The sequence below is a fragment of the Dreissena polymorpha genome, chromosome 1 (genome assembly GCF_020536995.1).
Source record: "Dreissena polymorpha isolate Duluth1 chromosome 1, UMN_Dpol_1.0, whole genome shotgun sequence".
Lineage (NCBI taxonomy): Eukaryota > Metazoa > Mollusca > Bivalvia > Myida > Dreissenidae > Dreissena > Dreissena polymorpha.
Window position 1 is genome coordinate 114,173,499 of NC_068355.1, and position 18,657 is coordinate 114,192,155.

At 36.4% G+C, this 18,657-nt stretch overlaps 2 protein-coding genes and 1 long non-coding RNA gene across 4 annotated transcripts in view; 1 reads left to right on the top strand and 2 right to left on the bottom strand.

The window, feature by feature from the left end:
- Window positions 1-18,657, bottom strand: part of LOC127845581 (uncharacterized) — a 478,937-nt gene that overhangs the window by 407,388 nt on the left and 52,892 nt on the right. The window lies entirely within an intron of this gene.
- Window positions 1-18,657, top strand: part of LOC127845162 (calcineurin-binding protein cabin-1-like) — a 125,293-nt gene that overhangs the window by 64,032 nt on the left and 42,604 nt on the right. The gene's annotated exons all lie outside the window — the stretch shown is intronic.
- Window positions 3,161-15,577, bottom strand: LOC127845474 (transcription intermediary factor 1-alpha-like). The gene is made up of 2 exons (XM_052376406.1): window positions 15,183-15,577; window positions 3,161-4,642 (listed from the first exon to the last, which is right to left on the bottom strand). Exons 1-2 carry the CDS (start codon window positions 15,521-15,523, stop codon window positions 4,084-4,086), a joined length of 900 nt encoding a protein of 299 aa, XP_052232366.1. The 5' UTR covers window positions 15,524-15,577; the 3' UTR covers window positions 3,161-4,083.

The following is an 18,657-nucleotide window of genomic DNA, read 5'->3' on the forward strand; positions in this document are numbered from 1 at the left end:
TTTAAATAAAAAATCAAGTGTACAGAAAACAATTATGAAAATGGACAAACAAATTGCAATCGATTCTTGGTCGTTTTAGTTGTACTATTTTTATACTTACCGGGTTTGATTTGAATTAGTATGTTTTCATCTTTAGTGAGTCAGTAATAATTGTATCAAATTTATATTGACACTGGGTCGGCTCGCTGTCTATGTAAAAATAAACTTCTGTTGTAAAAAGTTCTGGAAAATGCTAAACTCAAATGGGCTGGGAAACTTTCATTGATGGCATATTTTCCATTTTTTACGCGGCCCTTACCTTTGCAGAAAATGCAGTGTGAAGAGTATATTATCAGATTTTAAAGTGCATGTAGTGACATCTTCTGAAATTATTTGGCTCAAAACAATATGACGCTTCCAAGTCTTAAAAAACAAATAAAATCATTGAAAAATGATTAAGTTTAAACCTATTTATTTGAGCTCAATTGCATCAAATGCCTAAGGCTTATTTGAAAGGCTCTCGAGTCCATTTCCTGGGACAAAAACTAGTTCTATGTGTCTGTGGGAGAGATCAAAAGATTAATGCTCCCTCAGAAGGGATAAAACTAATGACCTTCCAGTTGATAAACAGAAGCAATATCCCTTACACCATAGTGACTTTGATGCTCACTACTTGCCGTTGATAGATTGAGTTGGAAACAAAATAACTAATAACCATCAATGATTTGTCCAATCATTGCCAATGTGAATTAATAAAGACTTTAATAATTGGAATTAAATTCCGAGAATTATCAAAGCCCGAAATAAAGAGCTAATCTCATTCATAATTATAGGTAAGTTTTTCTGAAATAGTAACAAACTAATTGACCAATAGTTTTTAGTTATATAACTAATTGTGACAAAAAAACTTGTAGTGAAAAGTAAATGACATGAAATCTTAATTTTTACCCTTCATCATGCTTTTTTTTTAAGATGGCATTTCAACTTTAACAACAGTTTCTCAATTTAAGAGGTCAAGGTCACACTTAGAGGTCACATTCAAACTTTTGCCATATATTTATGAATTTTAAAATGATGCGGCAAAAATAAACATGACTTAAGTATATGTTGAGCACACCAACTATGCAGGCCTGAAGTAGTTGGATCATCAAAGAAACACTTCAAAGGAACGTAACATTATATTGAAATCCAAGGTATTTAATCTTCCAAAACATATCGTAACTTCTCTAAGTTTTTGGACACTACAGAAAAAATGTGTGTCCGAAAATTTAGAAATTTAGATTCTCAAAAATATTATCAAAATACAGTGTCTAAAAATTCAGAGAAACAACACTATAAACTCAATGCTTTGGGTGAATAAATCACGAACTTTCATAATCAATCAATTAGTAGCTAATAATAAATCAAATTACTAATTGACACCAAAAAGCATGAATGCATGAATTAGATCGTATTGTTTCCTTACTGTGATCACATCATTAATTATCATTTGAAGCCTTTGTCAATTTGCGGTATTCACACAGTACCAATTTACCCCAGTCATGCAAATGTAATGGTGCAGTGAGTTAACACATTCATTTGCTGTTTTTTATACCATTATCAGGTTGTAAAAAACATGTGTGTTTTGTCACTGGATTACTGCAAATAGGTTGATTTCTGATCAAAGTGTCAGAAAAAATTGGGGTCATTGATTATTTGGGAGAAATTGGATGTCCAAAAGATTGGAGTCCCAAAAAATGATCATTTTGGCTTAAAAAGAGGGTGTCCTAAAATTTGGCGTTAAAAAACCTTGAGTAATAACGGTAAATAATGTAATATAATGACTCCAATATGCTATCAAAATCACATATACCAATATGTTTCAAATACCAAATAAAAAAGACATGAATGACATAAACAAATATAACTCACAATAATTGGTGATTGATTTTGAAAAAATTATCATTACATGTAGATATAATCAAATATTATTTTGCCTATTACCTTTATAATTACTAAAAATAAAAATGTTAAAGTGTGAATTAACACATGACATGGAGCTGGACTTAAGATCTAATGAGAAACAATAAACTATATTATCTAACGTGTTGTCATACATTTTTGTTTATATGGTGCATGCATTACAGTTTTAAACAATATGTATTTTTTATGTTCGATTGATTAAAGATTCACAAGTGATATAGCAACATATCTTTTCTATGATCAGGGTTGAATACAGAAAATAAATAAATGATTTTTTTCATTTCATGCTTTGTCCAGTATTAATTTAAATTTGAAAGTTTAGTGAATTTTAAGGGAATAATGACGTCGTAAATAGAGAATACTATGTTAGTGTGATTGTGTACTTAAATTTATCCCACGAGTGAAGAAAGGTTTACATTGCGAGGCTTGCCAAGCCTTGTAAGCCTTTCTGAGATGAGTGGGATAAATTTAAGTACACAATCACACTAACATAGTATTCTATTTATCCTACAATATTTTTTTATATTTAATTTATTTCTGATGCCATTAAAATAGTAGTCTTTAATTTATAAAATAAAAGCAAAAACACATTAAATTAGCTGAATCTAACATTGCGTAGTAATATTTATTGTGATCTTTCCCGTTTACGGAACTCGAAATAGTCCTTAAGAATTCCACGCAAAAGAAGAGTAACGAGAAAAAATATCGCTATACGCCTCGATTCAAATTTAATCAGCGTTCCATATGTTACACATTCAAGTAGAACACAGATGGTTGTGTTAAAACTACAATTCTGGTTTCATCACTGTAATATACCGAAAAACAAAAATGGCTGCCATTTTGAAATTTACAAAATGTGTAGAAACCTACGTGAAGTTGTGTAGATCTTCTAACCATGTTTATTTTCGTAAAGTTTAATTTGCTTCCATGACGGGTTAAAATTCTGGACACATTTCTTCATCGCCATCCATCTTTTCCATTTTAACGCACTGGATGCAAGCAGGCAATTCTTTGTGAATAGACATTCATTGATCGACTGACAAAGGTAAGACTTATTCATCAAAAAAATTGCCCTTTTAGCTCAACATTGATTTCCTTCGAACAGTTAAAGAACAATTCACTGATACTTTTCTTAAATTTAATCCATCAATTTTTCAACAAAACATCGCATTATTCGAGTACATTCGACATTTTAACGAAATCGAAAATGCAGTCTCACCAGTTTCATTCCAGTTTAATATCCCAACACTGTTATTCACATTCATAATCCATCGTAAACACACACACTAATCGTTTGATGCTTAAAAAATATTTAACTGTTAAAAGAAAAACATCCAAGTCCGAATTGTTGTTGTCCTTAAATCCAAAGCGTCTAGATTGTTTCGTCATTTAAATTACGTCACGTGAGATACGTAATAAATTGCTTAATGAATTCAATGAAAATATAAGTACGGAAAGCTGGTTCTTCATAAATTTTAGTGAAGGACCAAAAAAGTATGATTGTATGACTCAAAACTTGTGCCCATCTATAATGTAGTATAAAAGTAAGATATATATTATAGACGTTAAATACCCGGCTGAGCCGGGCTGGGCAGTGATAATCTGCCCCAGGTCGCTAAAGCCCGCGGGCCGTTATGCTTACTGCGGGCCGATTATCACTGCTCAGTCCGGCTCAGCTGTGTATTATCCTCTTAATCGCAAACACACACAGTCGTTAACTCGTCCAACGACTGCGTACCCAATGACCTGAATGACGCAATCAGGGGTGAAAGGCCAAAAAAGTAGTCCCTATGTTCTAAAAATAACTGTGGAATAAACCTTATCTAAAAATATCCGTGGAGAAAACCTTATCTTTTCTGTATGAGTCCTATTTTGTTCTATAAAATCATTTAGCTGTAGGATAAAAAAAAGTTACAACCACCTTATTGGCTGTGATTTGGCTAATGTCCCATGGAGAACCGGACAGATGACAGTGACTTAACACGTTGTAATGCTGGTCCAACACCTTCACTTTTGTATTATGGTAATCTGCAACAATAAGCGTACCACTAGGCAGGCTGCAAATGCCAATAATAAGTTATCAAGGACTGGTTTCACTTGGTATTGTCACAATATACTCTTTGTTGTCAACTTCTGGTCTGGTTACATCTGGAGTGTTTGAGACTGCATACTGTCTACAATCATCCCTAGACTAGGCTGTGTGGACAGGAATTGCTCAATGTCAGCGTTGGCTTGGAATATTATTAAACTCTCTACCTTTACAGGATTCTCCTTCAGATACGACTCAGACTCTTGTATTTTGTCCAGACATTTTATGCAGGCTATGAATTCAATTTTTTTTTTGCTCTTAAAACGAACGCCATTTACAGCTTCACTGAGTGATTGCAAGTCATCCTTCAGTCTTTTGCAGTTGTCAACAATTCTCTCGAGAGATGTTTGCAATTTGGTTTGTACTTTATTAAGTTCTTTTAAGGTTGTATTTTCTAGTGCATCCAAAGCAGCATTTAATTTCTTTTGCAGGTCTTGTATTTCTTGCTGTTTTTCACTACATAATACCTCTTTAGACTGAATGTTGGCCTCTTGTGTACTCTTTAACTTATTTAGTTCATCAATTACAGTTTGAAGATTGTTTAACAACAGTTGCATATCCAAGGGCAGGTTTTTTACTGACTCAGAAGATAGAGCCACATTTGTGCACTGTCTGAAATAGCAGCAAAAAGCATAATTACCTCAAGTAGCATTTATACAGCTGAACCTGGGTGGACCTGACTTAGCTGTCATTTGAGTTTAGCATTAACTTGGTGTAAGCTGTCAGTCTCCATTCCCTGACAAAAGAAACAGCCTTTATTATGCCCCCCTATGAAAAAGAGGGGGTATATTGTTTTGCTGGATGTTGGTCGGTCTGCCGGTAAACCAGTTCGTTTCCGATCAATAACTCAACAATAACAATTGACAGATTGGCTTTATACTTCACATGTGCATTGGCCTTGGGCGGCAGGTGGCCTCTATTGAAATTGGGGTAACTAGGTCAAAGGTCAAGGTCAATTTCACAATAAGTGTGTAAATCCTTTCCAATCAATAACTCCTCAACATATTGACTGATTGGCATGATATTTCACATGTGCCCTGGACAGTAGATGACCCCTATTGAAATTGGGGTCACTTGGTCAAAGGTCAAGGTCACTGTCACAATAAGTGTGAAAATCGTTTCCGATCATTATCACATCTATGATATGAGTCGCGTTCTGAGAAAACTGGGCATAATGCATATGCGTAAAGTGTCATCCCAGATTAGCCTGTGCAGTCTGCACAGGCTTATCAGAGACGACACTTTCCGCTTTTATATTTTCTGTTTAAAGAAAGTCTCTTCTTAGCAAACTCTAGTTTAGGCGGAAAGTGTCGTCCCTGATTAGCCTGTGTGGACTCTCACCTCTGTCATAATAGTGTAAGGATAAAGAATCTGATTGCGGTCACTTTCTTATATATCATAATTCCTGTTATAAAATAATAATTGGAATGTTGAGGTTTAATTTAATGGGATCATTTTCAGGAAACCTTTAAAAATAATCTTGTCAAAGTATTTAACTTTTTAAAAATCATTTTGCTAAGTCATTGATTGCTAATTAATACTTTTCAACAGTAAGGTGGTACTAACATAATTAAATATAGATTTTTTTTTAAATTACATGTATGTATCATTTTTAGCTCATCTATTTAAAAAAAAAAAAATTATGAGCTATTGTCATCACCTTGGCGTCGGCGTCCGGTTAAGTTTTGCGTTTAGGTCCACTTTTCTCATAAAGTATCAATGCTATTGCATTCAAACTTGGTACACTTACTTACCATCATGAGTGGACTGGGCAGGCAAAGTTAGATAACTCTGGCTTGCATTTTGACAGAATTATGTGCCTTATTTATACTTAGAAAATAGAAAAATTTGGTTAAGTTTTGTTTTTAGGTCCATTTTAATCCTTAAGTATCAAAGCTATTGCTTTCATACTTGCAACACCAACTAACTATCATAAGGGGACTGTGCAGGCAAAGTTATGTAACTCTGACTGACATTTTGACAGAATTATGTGCCCTTTTTATACTTAGAAAATTGAAACTTTGGTTAAGTTTTGTGTTTAGGTCCACTTTTTCCCTAAAGTATCAAAGCTATTGCTTTCATACTTGCAACACTTACTAACTATCGTAAGGTGCAGGCCAAGTTATGTAACTCTGACTGGTATTTTGACGGAATTATGGGCCCTTTATACTTGAAAATTTGGTTAAGTTTTGTGTTTTGGTCCACTTTACCCCTAAAGTATCAATTATATTGCTTTCATACTTGGAACACTCGCAAACTATCGTAAGGGGACAGTAAAGGACAAGATGCATAACTCTGGTTGTCATTTTTACGGAATTATGGCCCTTTTTAGCTCACCTGTCACGAAGCGATATGGTGAGCTTATGTGACCGTGTGATGTCTGGCGTCCGTTGTGTGTGCGTGCGTGTGTGCGTGCGTCTGTTCGTTCGTCAACAATGTGTTTGTGTAGACAGTAGAGGTCACAGTTTTCATCCAATCTTTATGAAATTTGGTCAGAATGTTTATCTTAATGAAATCTGGGTTGGGATTGTATTTGGGTCATCTGGGGTCAAATACTAGGTCACTAGGTCAAAAACTAGGTCACATAATAGGTCAAATAATAGAAAAACCTTGTGTAGACAATAGAGGTCGCAGTTTTCATCCAATCTTTATGAAATTTGGTCAGAATGTTTATCTTGATGAAATCTGGGTTGAGATTGTATTTGGGTCATCTGGGGTAAAAAACTAGGTCACTAGGTCAAATAATTGAAAAATCATCAACAATTTGTTTGTGTAGACAATAGAGGTCACAGTTTTCATCCAATGTTTTTTTTAATTTAGTCAGATTGTTAATCTTGATGAAATCTGGGTTGGAATTGTATTTTGGTCATCTGGGGTCAAAACTAGGTCACTAGGTCAAAAACTAGGTCAAATAATTGAAAAACCTTGTGTAGACAGTAGAGGTCACAGTTTTCATCCAATCTTTATGAAATTTGGTCATAATCTTTATCTTGCTGAAATCTAGGTTGGGATTGTATTTGGGTCATCTGTGGGCAAAAACTAGGTCACTAGGTCAAATAATAGAAAAACCGTCAACAATTTGTTTGTGTAGACAGTAGAGGTCACAGTTTTCATCCAATCTTTATGAAATTTGGTCAGAATGTTTATCTTGATGAAATCTGGGTTGGGATTGTATTTGGGTCATCTGAGTAAAAAACTAGGTCACTAGGTCAAATAATTGAAAAATCATCAACAATTTGTTTGTGTAGACAGTAGAGGTCACAGTTTTCATCCAATGTTTTTAGCTCATCTATTTATTTTTTTTAAATTATGAGCTATTGTCATCACCTTGGCGTCGGCGTCCGGTTAAGTTTTGCGTTTAGGTCAACTTTTCTCAGAAAGTATCAATGCTATTGCATTTAAACTTGGTACACTTACTTACTATCATGAGGGGACTGGGCAGGCAAAGTTAGATAACTCTGGCGTGCATTTTGACTGAATTATGTGCCCTTTTTATACTTAGAAAATTGAAAATTTTGGTTAAGTTTTGCGTTTAGGTCCCTTTTTTTCAGAAAGTATCAATGCTATTGCATTCAAACTTGGTACACTTACTCACTATCATGAGGGGACTGGGCAGGCAAAGTTAGATAACTCTGGCGTGCATTTTGACAGAATTATGTGCCCTTTTTATACTTAGAAAATTGAAAATTTTGGTTAAGTTTTGTGTTTAGGTCCATTTTATTCCTTAAGTATCAAAGCTATTGCTTTCATACTTGCAACACTTACTAACTATCATAAGGGGACTGTGCAGGCAAAGTAATGTAACTCTGACTGGCATTTTGACAGAATTATGTGCCCTTTTTATACTTAGAAAATTGAAACTTTGATTAAGTTTTGTGTTTAGGTCCACTTTATTCCTACAGTATCAAAGCTATTGCTTTCATACTTGCAACACTTATTAACTATCATAAGGGGACTATGCAGGCAAAGTTTTGTAACTCTGACTGGCATTTGGACGGAATTATGGGCCCTTTATACTTAGAAAATTGAAAATTTGGTTAAGTTTTGTGTTTTGGTCCACTTTACCCCTAAAGTATCATAGATATTGCTTTCATACTTGGAACACTCGCAAACTATCATAAGGGTACAGTAAAAGGACAAGTTGCATAACTCTGGATGTCATTTTTACGGAATTATGGCCCTTTTTTGACTTAGTAACTTTGAATATATGTTTAAATTTTGTGTTTCGATCCACTTTACTTCTTAAGTATCAAGGCTATTGCTTTCAAATTTCAAATACTTTCATGCTATCATGAGGTTACTGTACCTGGCAAGTTGAATTTTACCTTGACCTTTGAATGACCTTGACTCTCAAGGTCAAATTATTAAATTTTGCTAAAATTGCCATAACTTCTTTATTTATGATTAGATTTGATTGATACTTTGACAAACTACTCTTACCTGACATACCACAATAGACTCCCCCCAAACCATCCCCCGTGCTCCCCCCACCCCCCCCCCCCCCCGGACCCCCCCCCCTCCTTTTTTTTTTTTTTTTTTTTTCAAGATCATCTCACAAATGACCACCACACCCTCACACTAGACCCCCCCACACCCCCCCCATTTTTGTTATGCCCCCCTTCGAAGAAGAGGGGGTATATTGCTTTGCTCATGTCGGTCGGTCGGTCTGTCTGTCGGTCGGTCCGTCCACCAGGTGGTTGTCAGACGATAACTCAAGAACGCTTAGGCCTAGGATCATGAAACTTCATAGGTACATTGATCATGACTCACAGATGACCCCTATTGATTTTGAGGTCACTAGGTCAAAGGTCAAGGTCACTGTGACCCGAAATAGTAAAATGGTTTCCGGATGATAATTCAAGAACGCTTATGCCTAGGATCATGAAACTTCATAGGTAGATTGATCATGACTAGCAGATGACCCCTATTGATTTTCAGGTCACTAGGTCAAAGGTCAAGGTCACGGTGAACCGAAATAGTAAAATGGTTTCCGGATGATAATTCAAGAACCCTTATGCCTAGGATCATGAAACTTGATAGGTACATTGATCATGACTGGCAGATGACCCCTATTGATTTTCAGGTCACTAGGTCAAAGGTCAAGGTCACAGTGACCCGAAATAGTAAAATGGTTTCCTGATGATAACTCAGGAAAGCTTATGGCTAGGATCATGAAACTTCATAGGTACATTGATCATGACTCGCAGATGACCCCTATTGATTTTCAGGTCACTCGTTCAAAGGTCAAGGTCACAGTGACAAAAAACATATTTACAAAATGGCTGTCACTACAACTTAGAGCCCATATGGGGGGCATGCATGTTTTACAAACAGCCCTTGTTTTTAAATGGTTAAAAAACACAACTATTTATTTTTATTATTTTATGTTTGAAATACCGTCCAACCATCGCACCCAAGAATCCCCCCCCACCCCCCTCCCCCCACCCGAATCCCCCCCCCACCTAAATTTTTATGCCTCCCTTCGAAGAAGGCGGGGTATATTGCTTTGCTCATGTCGGTCGGTAGGTCAGTCGGTACGTCCGTCCACCAGATGGTTGTCAGACGATAACTCAAGAATGCTTGGGCCTAGGATCATGAAACTTCATAGATACATTGATCATGACTCGCAGATGACCCCTATTGATTTTGAGGTCACTTGGTCAAAGGTCAAGGTCACGGTGACCCGAAATAGTAAAATGGTTTCCAGATGATAACTCAAGAACGCATACGCCTAGGATAATGAAACTTCATGGGTAGATTGATCATGACTCGCAGATGACCCCTATTGAATTTGAGGTCACTAGGTCAAAGGTCAAGGTCACGGTGATTCGAAATAGTAAAATGGTTTCCGGATGATAACTTAAGAACGCATACGCCTAGGATCATGAAACTTCATGTGTAGATTGATAATGACTCGCAGATGATCCCTATTGATTTTCAGGTCACTAGGTCAAAGGTCAAGGTCACGGTGACCCGAAATAGTAAAATGGTTTCCGGATGATAACTCAAGAATGCATACGCCTAGGATCATGAAACTTTATGGGTAGATTGATAATGACTCGCAGGTGACCCCTATTGATTTTCAGGTCACTAGGTCAAAGGTCAAGGTCACGGTGACCCGAATATAGTAAAATGGTTTCCGGATTATAACTCAAGAAAGCATACGCCTAGGATCATGAAACTTCATGGGTAGATTAATCATGACTCGCAGATGACCCCTATTGATTTTCAGGTCACGAGGTAAAAGGTCAAGGTCATGGTGACCTGAAATAGTAAAATGGTTTCCGGATGATAACTCAAGAACGCAAACGCCTAGGATCATGAAACTTCATGGGTAGATTGATCATGACTGGCAGATGACCCCTCCCAATTTTATTTTTTTTAAATCTAATAAATTACCGCACCCCACATTATTACCCCCTCTTACCCCCCACTCCACCTACCCCCCTCCCCCCCCCCCCACCCACCCCCCATTTTTTTTAAACATTTTATAAATAACCACACCCCACATTATTATCCCCTGTCATCCTCCACCCCCCCCACCCCCCCCCCCTCCAATTTTTTTATGCCCCCCTTCGAAGAAGAGGGGGTATATTGCTTTGCTCATGTCGGTCTGTCGGTCCGTCCACCAGGTGGTTGTCAGACGATAACTCAGAACGCTTGGGCCTAGGATCATGAAACTTCATAGGTACATTGATCATGACTCGCTGATGACCCCTATTGATTTTGAGGTCACTAGGTCAAAGGTCAAGGTCACGGTGACCCGAAATAGTAAAATGGTTTTTGAATGATAACTCAAGAATGCATACGCCTAGGATCATGAAACTTCATGGGTAGATTGATCATGACTTGCAGATGACCCCTATTGATTTTGAGGTCACTAGGTCAAAGGTCAAGGTCACGGTGACCCGAAATAGTAAAATGGTTTCCGGATGATAACTCAAGAACGCAAACGCCTAGGTTCATGAAACTTCATGGGTAGATTGATCATGACTGGCAGATGACCCCTCCCAATTTTATTTTTTTTAAATCTAATAAATTACCGCACCCCACATTATTACCCCCCTCTTACCCCCCACTCCACCTACCCCCCCCCCCCCCCCACCCCCCCCCATTTTTTTAAACATTTTATAAATAACCACACCCCACATTATTATCCCCTGTCATCCTCCACCCCCCCTCCCCACCCACCCCCCCTCCAATTTTTTTATGCCCCCCTTCGAAGAAGAGGGGGTATATTGCTTTGCTCATGTCGGTCTGTCGGTCAGTCGGTCTGTCTGTCCGTCCACCAGGTGGTTGTCAGACGATAACTCAGAACGCTTTGGCCTAGGATCATGAAACTTCATAGGTACATTGATCATGACTCGCTGATGACCCCTATTGATTTTGAGGTCACTAGGTCAAAGGTCAAGGTCACGGTGACCCGAAATAGTAAAATGGTTTTTGAATGATAACTCAAGAACGCATACGCCTAGGATCATGAAACTTCATGGGTAGATTGATCATAACTTGCAGATGACCCCTATTGATTTTCAGGTCAAAGGTCAAGGTCACGGTGACCTGAAATAGTAAAATGGTTTTCGGATGATAACTCGAGAACGCATACGCCTAGGATCATGAAACTTCATAGGTAGATTGATCATGACTTGCAGATGACCCCTATTGATTTTGAGGTCACAAGGTCAAAGGTCAAGGTCATGGTGACCCGAAATAGTAAAATGATTTTCGGATGATAAGTCAAGAACGCTTTTGCCTAGGATCATGACACTTCATAGGTACATTGATCGTGACTCGCAGATGACCCCTATTGATTTTCAGGTCACTAGGTGAAAGGTCAAGGTCACAGTGACAAAAATCGTATTCACACAATGGCTGCCACTACAACGGACAGCCCATATGGGGGGCATGCATGTTTTACGAACAGCCCTTGTTTTTTTTTTGTTTTTTTTTTAAGATCATCTCACAAATTACCACCACACCCTCACACTTTACCCCCCCCCCCCCCCCCCACCTCACCCCTCCAAATTTTTTTTTTTTTTTGAAACGGTTAAAAAACACAAATATTTATTTTTATTATTTTATGTTTGAAATACCGTCCAACCATCGCACCCAAGAATCCCCCCCCCCCACCCACCCCCCACTCCCCCACCCCCACCCCCCGATTTTTTTTTTTTTTGCATTTTTTTCGCATTTTTGGAAGATAATGTAATAAACGTCCACACCCCCACACTATACACTCCTCTTCACTCCACCCCTCCCTCCTTTGTGATTGAAAATGAGAATCCCTTCACCTTTAACAAGAAAATAGATGAGCTGTCTGCACCTGCAAGGCGGTGCTCTTGTTTTAAATTTAGTCAGAATGTTTATCTTGATGAAATCTGGGTTGGAATTGTATTTGGGTCATCAGGGGTCAAAACTAGGTCACTAGGTCAAAAACTAGGTCAAATAATTGAAAAACCTTGTGTAGACAGTAGAGGTCACAGTTTTCATCCAATCTTTATGAAATTTGGTCAGAATGTTTATCTTGCTGAAATCTAGGTTGGGATTGTATTTGGGTCATCTGTGGTCAAAAACTAGGTCACTAGGTCAAATAATAGAAAAACTGTCAACAATTTGTTTGTGTAGACAGTAGAGGTCACAGTTTTCATCCAATCTTTATGAAATTTGGTCAGAATGTTTTTCTTGATGAAATCTGGGTTGGGATTGTATTTGGGTCATCTTGGGTCAAAACTAGGTCACTAGGTCAAATAATAGAAAAACCTTGTGTAGACAATAGAGGTCACAGTTTTCATCCAATCTTCATGAAATTTAGTCAGAATGTTTGTCTTGATGAAATCTGGGTTGGGATTGTATTTGGGTCACCTGGGGTCAAATACTAGGTCAATAGGTCAAATATTAGAAAAACCTTGTGTAGACAATAGAGGTCACAGTTTTCATCCAATCTTTATGAAATTTGCTTAGAATGTTTATCTTGATGAAAACTGGGTTGGGATTGTATTTGGTTAGTCAGGTGAGCGATTCACGGCCATCATGGCCCTCTTGTTTGACTAAGTAACTTTGAATATATGGTTTCATTTTGCGTTTAGATCCACTTTACTTCTAAAGTATCAAGGCTATTGCTTTCAAACTTCAAATACTTTCATGCTATCATGAGGGTACTGAACCTGGCAAGTTGAATTTTACCTTGACCTTTGAATGACCTTGACCCCCGAATCCCCCCTCAATCCCCTTCCATTTTTATGCCCTTGGTAGGGTGGCATATAGCAGTTGAACTGTCCGTCAGTATGTCAGTATGTGTGTATGTCAGTCTGTCCGTCCGTCCGAAAAAAACTTTAACATTGGCCATAACTTTTTCACTATTGAACATAGCAATTTGATATTTGGCATGCATGTGTATCTCATGGAGCTGAACATTTTGAGTGGTGAAAGGTGAAGGTCAAGGTCATCCTTCACAGTCAAATGTCAAATACAAGGTGTCTGTCCGTCGGAAAACTTTAACACTGGCCATAACTTTTTCAATATTGAAGTTAGCAACTTGATATTTGGCATGCATGTGTATCTCATGGAGCTCCACATGTTGAGTGGTGGGAGTTCAAGGTCATGGTCATCCTTCAAGTTCAAAGGTCAAAAAATAATTTCAAAGCGGGGTTCTCATGAAGCTGCACATTTTGAGTGGTGGAAGGTCAAGGTCATCCTTCAAGGTCAAGGTCATCCTTGAAGGTCAAAGGTCAAACAAAATAATATTTCAAAGCGGCGTTATCATGAAGCTGCACATTTTGAGTGGTGGAAGTTCAAGGTCAAGGTCATCCTTCAAGGTCAAAGGTCTTTTTTTTTTAATTCAAAGCAGCGTTCTCATAAAGCTGCACATTTTGAGTGGTGGAAGTTCAAGATCAAGGTCATCCTTCAAGGTCAAAGGTAAAAAAACACTTTTTTTTCAAAGCGGCGCAATAGGGGACATTGTGTTTCTGACGAACACATCTCTTGTTTTTTTCAAACATGGTTAAAAAAAACAAAAATATTTATTTTTATTATTTTGTTTTTGAAATACCGTCCAACCATCTCACCCAAGAATCCCCTTCCCCCCCCCCCCCCCAAAAAAATAAATAAATAAATAAAAAATGTTTGCATTTTTTTTTGCATTTTTGGAAGATAATGTAATAAATGACCAAACCCCCACACTATACACCCCTCTGAACTCCACCCCTCCCTCCTTTGTGATTGAAATTTAGATAGGTCCCTAAACCTTTAAAAAGAAAAATAGATGAGCGGTCTGCACCCGCAAGGCGGTGCTCTTGTTTAACCTAAGCTTTCTAGTGTAAATGTCAATTTTACATGGATTCAGATTAATAAATTATTGATTAACAATTAGCTTAAAACTCAAATAGCTTATGTTAAAGTAATGAGTTAAATAAGATAATTTGAGCTCAATTTGGGTTTATTTTAATGAAAATGATATGTTGTTGCACAAAGAAGCGTTTTTTCAGCTTTTTGTGTCTGTTCATTTTAATGAGATTGATATATCAGCTGACCAACTATGCTCAAATTGGTCACCTGACTACAACAGCCACCTGTGTACAGCAGCCACATGGACCACATCCCATGACTGGCTACTGTAAACAGGTTGGAATAAATGTGTGAACTATCTGACTGAAAAAGGCTTAACAAAGTCAAAAATTTATAGTATTCAAAGCAGACTATATCTTTAAAGACACTCTGAATATAAAGTAAAATCTTGTCCAAGAAAAACACAACTAATTGTAGTACACAGTATCAGGTTTTATGAACAACAATTTTCAACAAATTTCATGAACAAAATTGCCCTATTTTGCAATCTATATATCTAGCAATATCTTCAAACATTGCAATCAGTAATAATTTAATATATTTTATAATAACTGTTACAATGCGTAAAACAACTGCAAATTGCAGTTGAAGAATAAAAATAAAGACAGATTGACTTATCCGGGATAGCACTAGACTTAAGAAAAAACTACTAATGAAAGGTACAAAAAATGTTGACACATTTTATGAGCCAGTGGTTATAATACCTAAAAATAATAATGGTTGATATGGTATGTGATTTGGGCAGGATTTAACAGCTTTGTTTGATAGGATATGTTTTCTTAATCCATTGTATTGCTGTCTAACTCACCTGTGATTCAGTGAAACACAATCAGTGCAACACAGCTGACGGTGGTCAGGACAAAATATTTTCAGTTTCTTGTCCTTGTGGACATCACATTTCAGTAGAAAATCCTCCATTGTCTTTGTGAATGTAAAAAGAGGCCATTTATTTGCTTCCTCTCTTCCATGTTTGGAATGGTTCGCGTATATTTGATCATGAAGAAACATACATTTTCCACAGAAAAAATTAACACACATATCACAAAAATTATCTGCACTTTCATAAATATTTTTCATTGAGCAACCGCCACAAACATAGTCATTCACTAAAGCTGAGCGTTTAAGACTTGAACCTTCAGAGTTTGCCATTTTGTGATAGATACTGTGAATTGTCCTTTGTTTAAAATGCTATTAAAGGCTCTATAAAGGTGACAATCCGTAATTATTTACCGATTTTTAAATATTTTTTTCATATTTTATTTATAAAGGTTATCAAAAAACAATATATATATGCTATTGGACATAACCATACAAAAATGAGCAATACAACTTGTTTTAAGCTCAAAATACAGTGTCCTCCAAGTCAATTGTGTTTACAAACAATCAGTTTATTTACATCGCTGTTTACTTGGGAAGGTGAAAGTGAAAATAACTCAGGTCACCAAAAATATATCATAGATTTTCAACGTTTTCCTGTATCACTCACAAAGTAAGTCTTTTCAAAATGGTTAAAATGTGTGTAGTGATCTAATAAGTTACTTTCTGCTGGTAAAAAGTTGTTTAAAATAAAATTAAAATTGATTTTTCTTTCGGCTATTTTTAGCATACGTCACCGCCTTGAGGCTACACATCACGTAAGTTACAAAGTTGTAAACATTTCTTCCAATAATGAAACGGGTATATCTTCCATAATTCTTCACAACGTTGCACCTAAGCTGTGTTATAATCATTTTTTATGCAAGAGTAACTGAAATCCGGTAAAAATTATACTAGTTTATATGCATAATAATTGGATTTGCCACCTTTATAAGGCCTTTAATATGATCCCTTTCTTATGAACAGAATGATTTTTTGGGAAGACTCACACAGTTTTTAGTTAGTAAATTAACCTTTTAACTGAACTGAAACCTTGTAAATAGCTGAATTATCTTGCCTGTTTAAGCCCGCAATCCTCTTTAAATCAACAAGGAATTACAAAGTCCGTATTCCTTTACAAAAGGAGCATGTATATAGCTATAGCTTAACATTTATTTTAGAATACTGGGACAAACCATTTTCTGAAAATAGGGTGAAACATATTTAAACCTGTCTTAAATCAGGAAGATAACACACACCATTGCGTTTTATCTAGATCTTTTTCAATCAAATGAATTCTATTCTGCATCTCAGAGTTTGTTACAAAAATAAATTGAGAAATAAGACCTTTACATTAATTTTAAGAGATCATTGTTCCCAGGAAGGTGACAACCTTTTAGATGGTTGATAAGTTTGTAGTATTACTTGGTCATAACGCCACCCAGTAGTTTGCACACATTGTAATGTTAACAAAGGCTGATTGTCAAAAAATATGTGTTAAATTAGTATAAATAACAAAAATTATTTCTTTTTAATACAATCAATATGTTATAAATTGATTTAATTTCATGCCTAGTATAAAACTTATGTGTTTAAAATTGTTGTTTACTCATGCATCTCCTTCACGTCCAAATAGCTATTATAAACCGAATGTGTGGCATATCAGTAACGTTCTCATTCAAAGAAACAGACAACAAAAGCTTGGACAATTTTATTTGTACGCAAATACGACACAAACAGCATTTTCATTCTCTCAACTAAAAAAGAATCTTGGGTTTTGGGACCTGCTGATAACATGTGGTGTAAGCTTCTGCCCTGGAAATTAAACATTTAATGAAAAAAATCCTTTTGCATAAATGCCGAAATTTTGTTACACAAGTGGGTATTTGATGTCTGTTTTATCACTAATCCTAATAACTCATCCGTTATTTTGCTGCTTGTTTTGTCACAAATCCTTATCACTCATCCTTTAATTTTCTGCTAATAACAACATTTTCTAGCTAATTGTTATTGTTGACACTTTCAGCCGATAATTTTGACAAAGCGCAAATGCTATCGCATGACTTAAAATATGGTGATTACATAAACAAGCAAAACTTTAGAAATAAGGATGTTTATTTAAGAAATAGCAACCCTGGCCCTTCTATTAACCATACATGATTAAGATGTTTACTATGTTTTGGTTTTTCCCAATTCACCTCTGGGAAAGAAGCAAAAGAACATAAGAACAAAATTGGAAAGAGCAAGATCAGGATCAGGATGAGATATTACATGCAAGATTGTACATACAATCTCACATATGGCATCACACCTTGTTATCACTATACTGCCTTTGTATAAAATAGCTCAAAAATTAATCTTGGCATTTTATTCTTGTTACCACCCTAGAGGCCGCGTTTTTTCATAAATCTTGGTTAGGATCTTGACAATATGTCAGTCTGGGTCATGTGTGTCAAAAAACTAGGTCATCTAGTGAAATGTTTGTACAAAATTGTTACCACTGTTGAGGCCATCTGTATTACTAATCATGGTGAATCTTGGTCATAAGTTTTATCTTGAAAATGTCTAGACCTTGTTTGAATCTAAGTCACATGTGACCCAAAAATAGATCACCAGGTAAATCTTGGAAAAATCTTGTTACCACTCTCAAAGACACAGTTTTGACTCAAACTTAATGAAACTTGGTGTGAATGTTTATCTCTAAAATATTAAGACAGAGTTTAAATCTTGGTTCATTGCTTTTAAAAACAGGTTACAAGATGAAATCTTAGAGCAACTACCCACTGTTTCTTTTATATTAGTATATACCACAATAATGACTCAATGTTGATGAAACTTGGTCAGAATATTGATATTGACAAAATTTGAGAAAAACTTTGTAACCAATCGAGGCCGAGTTTAAAAGCATCATGCCTGTTTAATAACTATCGTATGTTTTAGGTTATAGGTCACACTGAAATTTAACATGCATCACCTAATTTTTTTTGCTGTTTTCGAATTTTGTCTACAAATAAGAGGCATCAGCGTATGCAACTCACATAAACCATCATGAAATATTCCCAAATATGCATTCACAAATGTTAATCCATGAAATGTTGAATTCTCTTAGATGTTTAATCTCAGATCGAAGATGCCTTGTCAAGTGATTGTTGTCATTTGTTATCTCACTTTTTTTATGCCCCCAAAGGAGGGCATATAGTGATTGCACTGTCCGTCCGTCTGTTCGTCCGCCTGTCTGTCCCTCACCATTTGTGTTCAGGTTTCGAAAAATGCTCATAACTTCTATGTTGCTTCAGATGTAGCCTTCATATTTGGTTTGCATGTGTATATGTACAAGGCCTTTCCATATGCACACAAATTTTGACCACCTTGACCTTGAACTTAGGGTCCACGTTTAAGTTTCGAAATCTGCATTTGGGTTTCAAAAA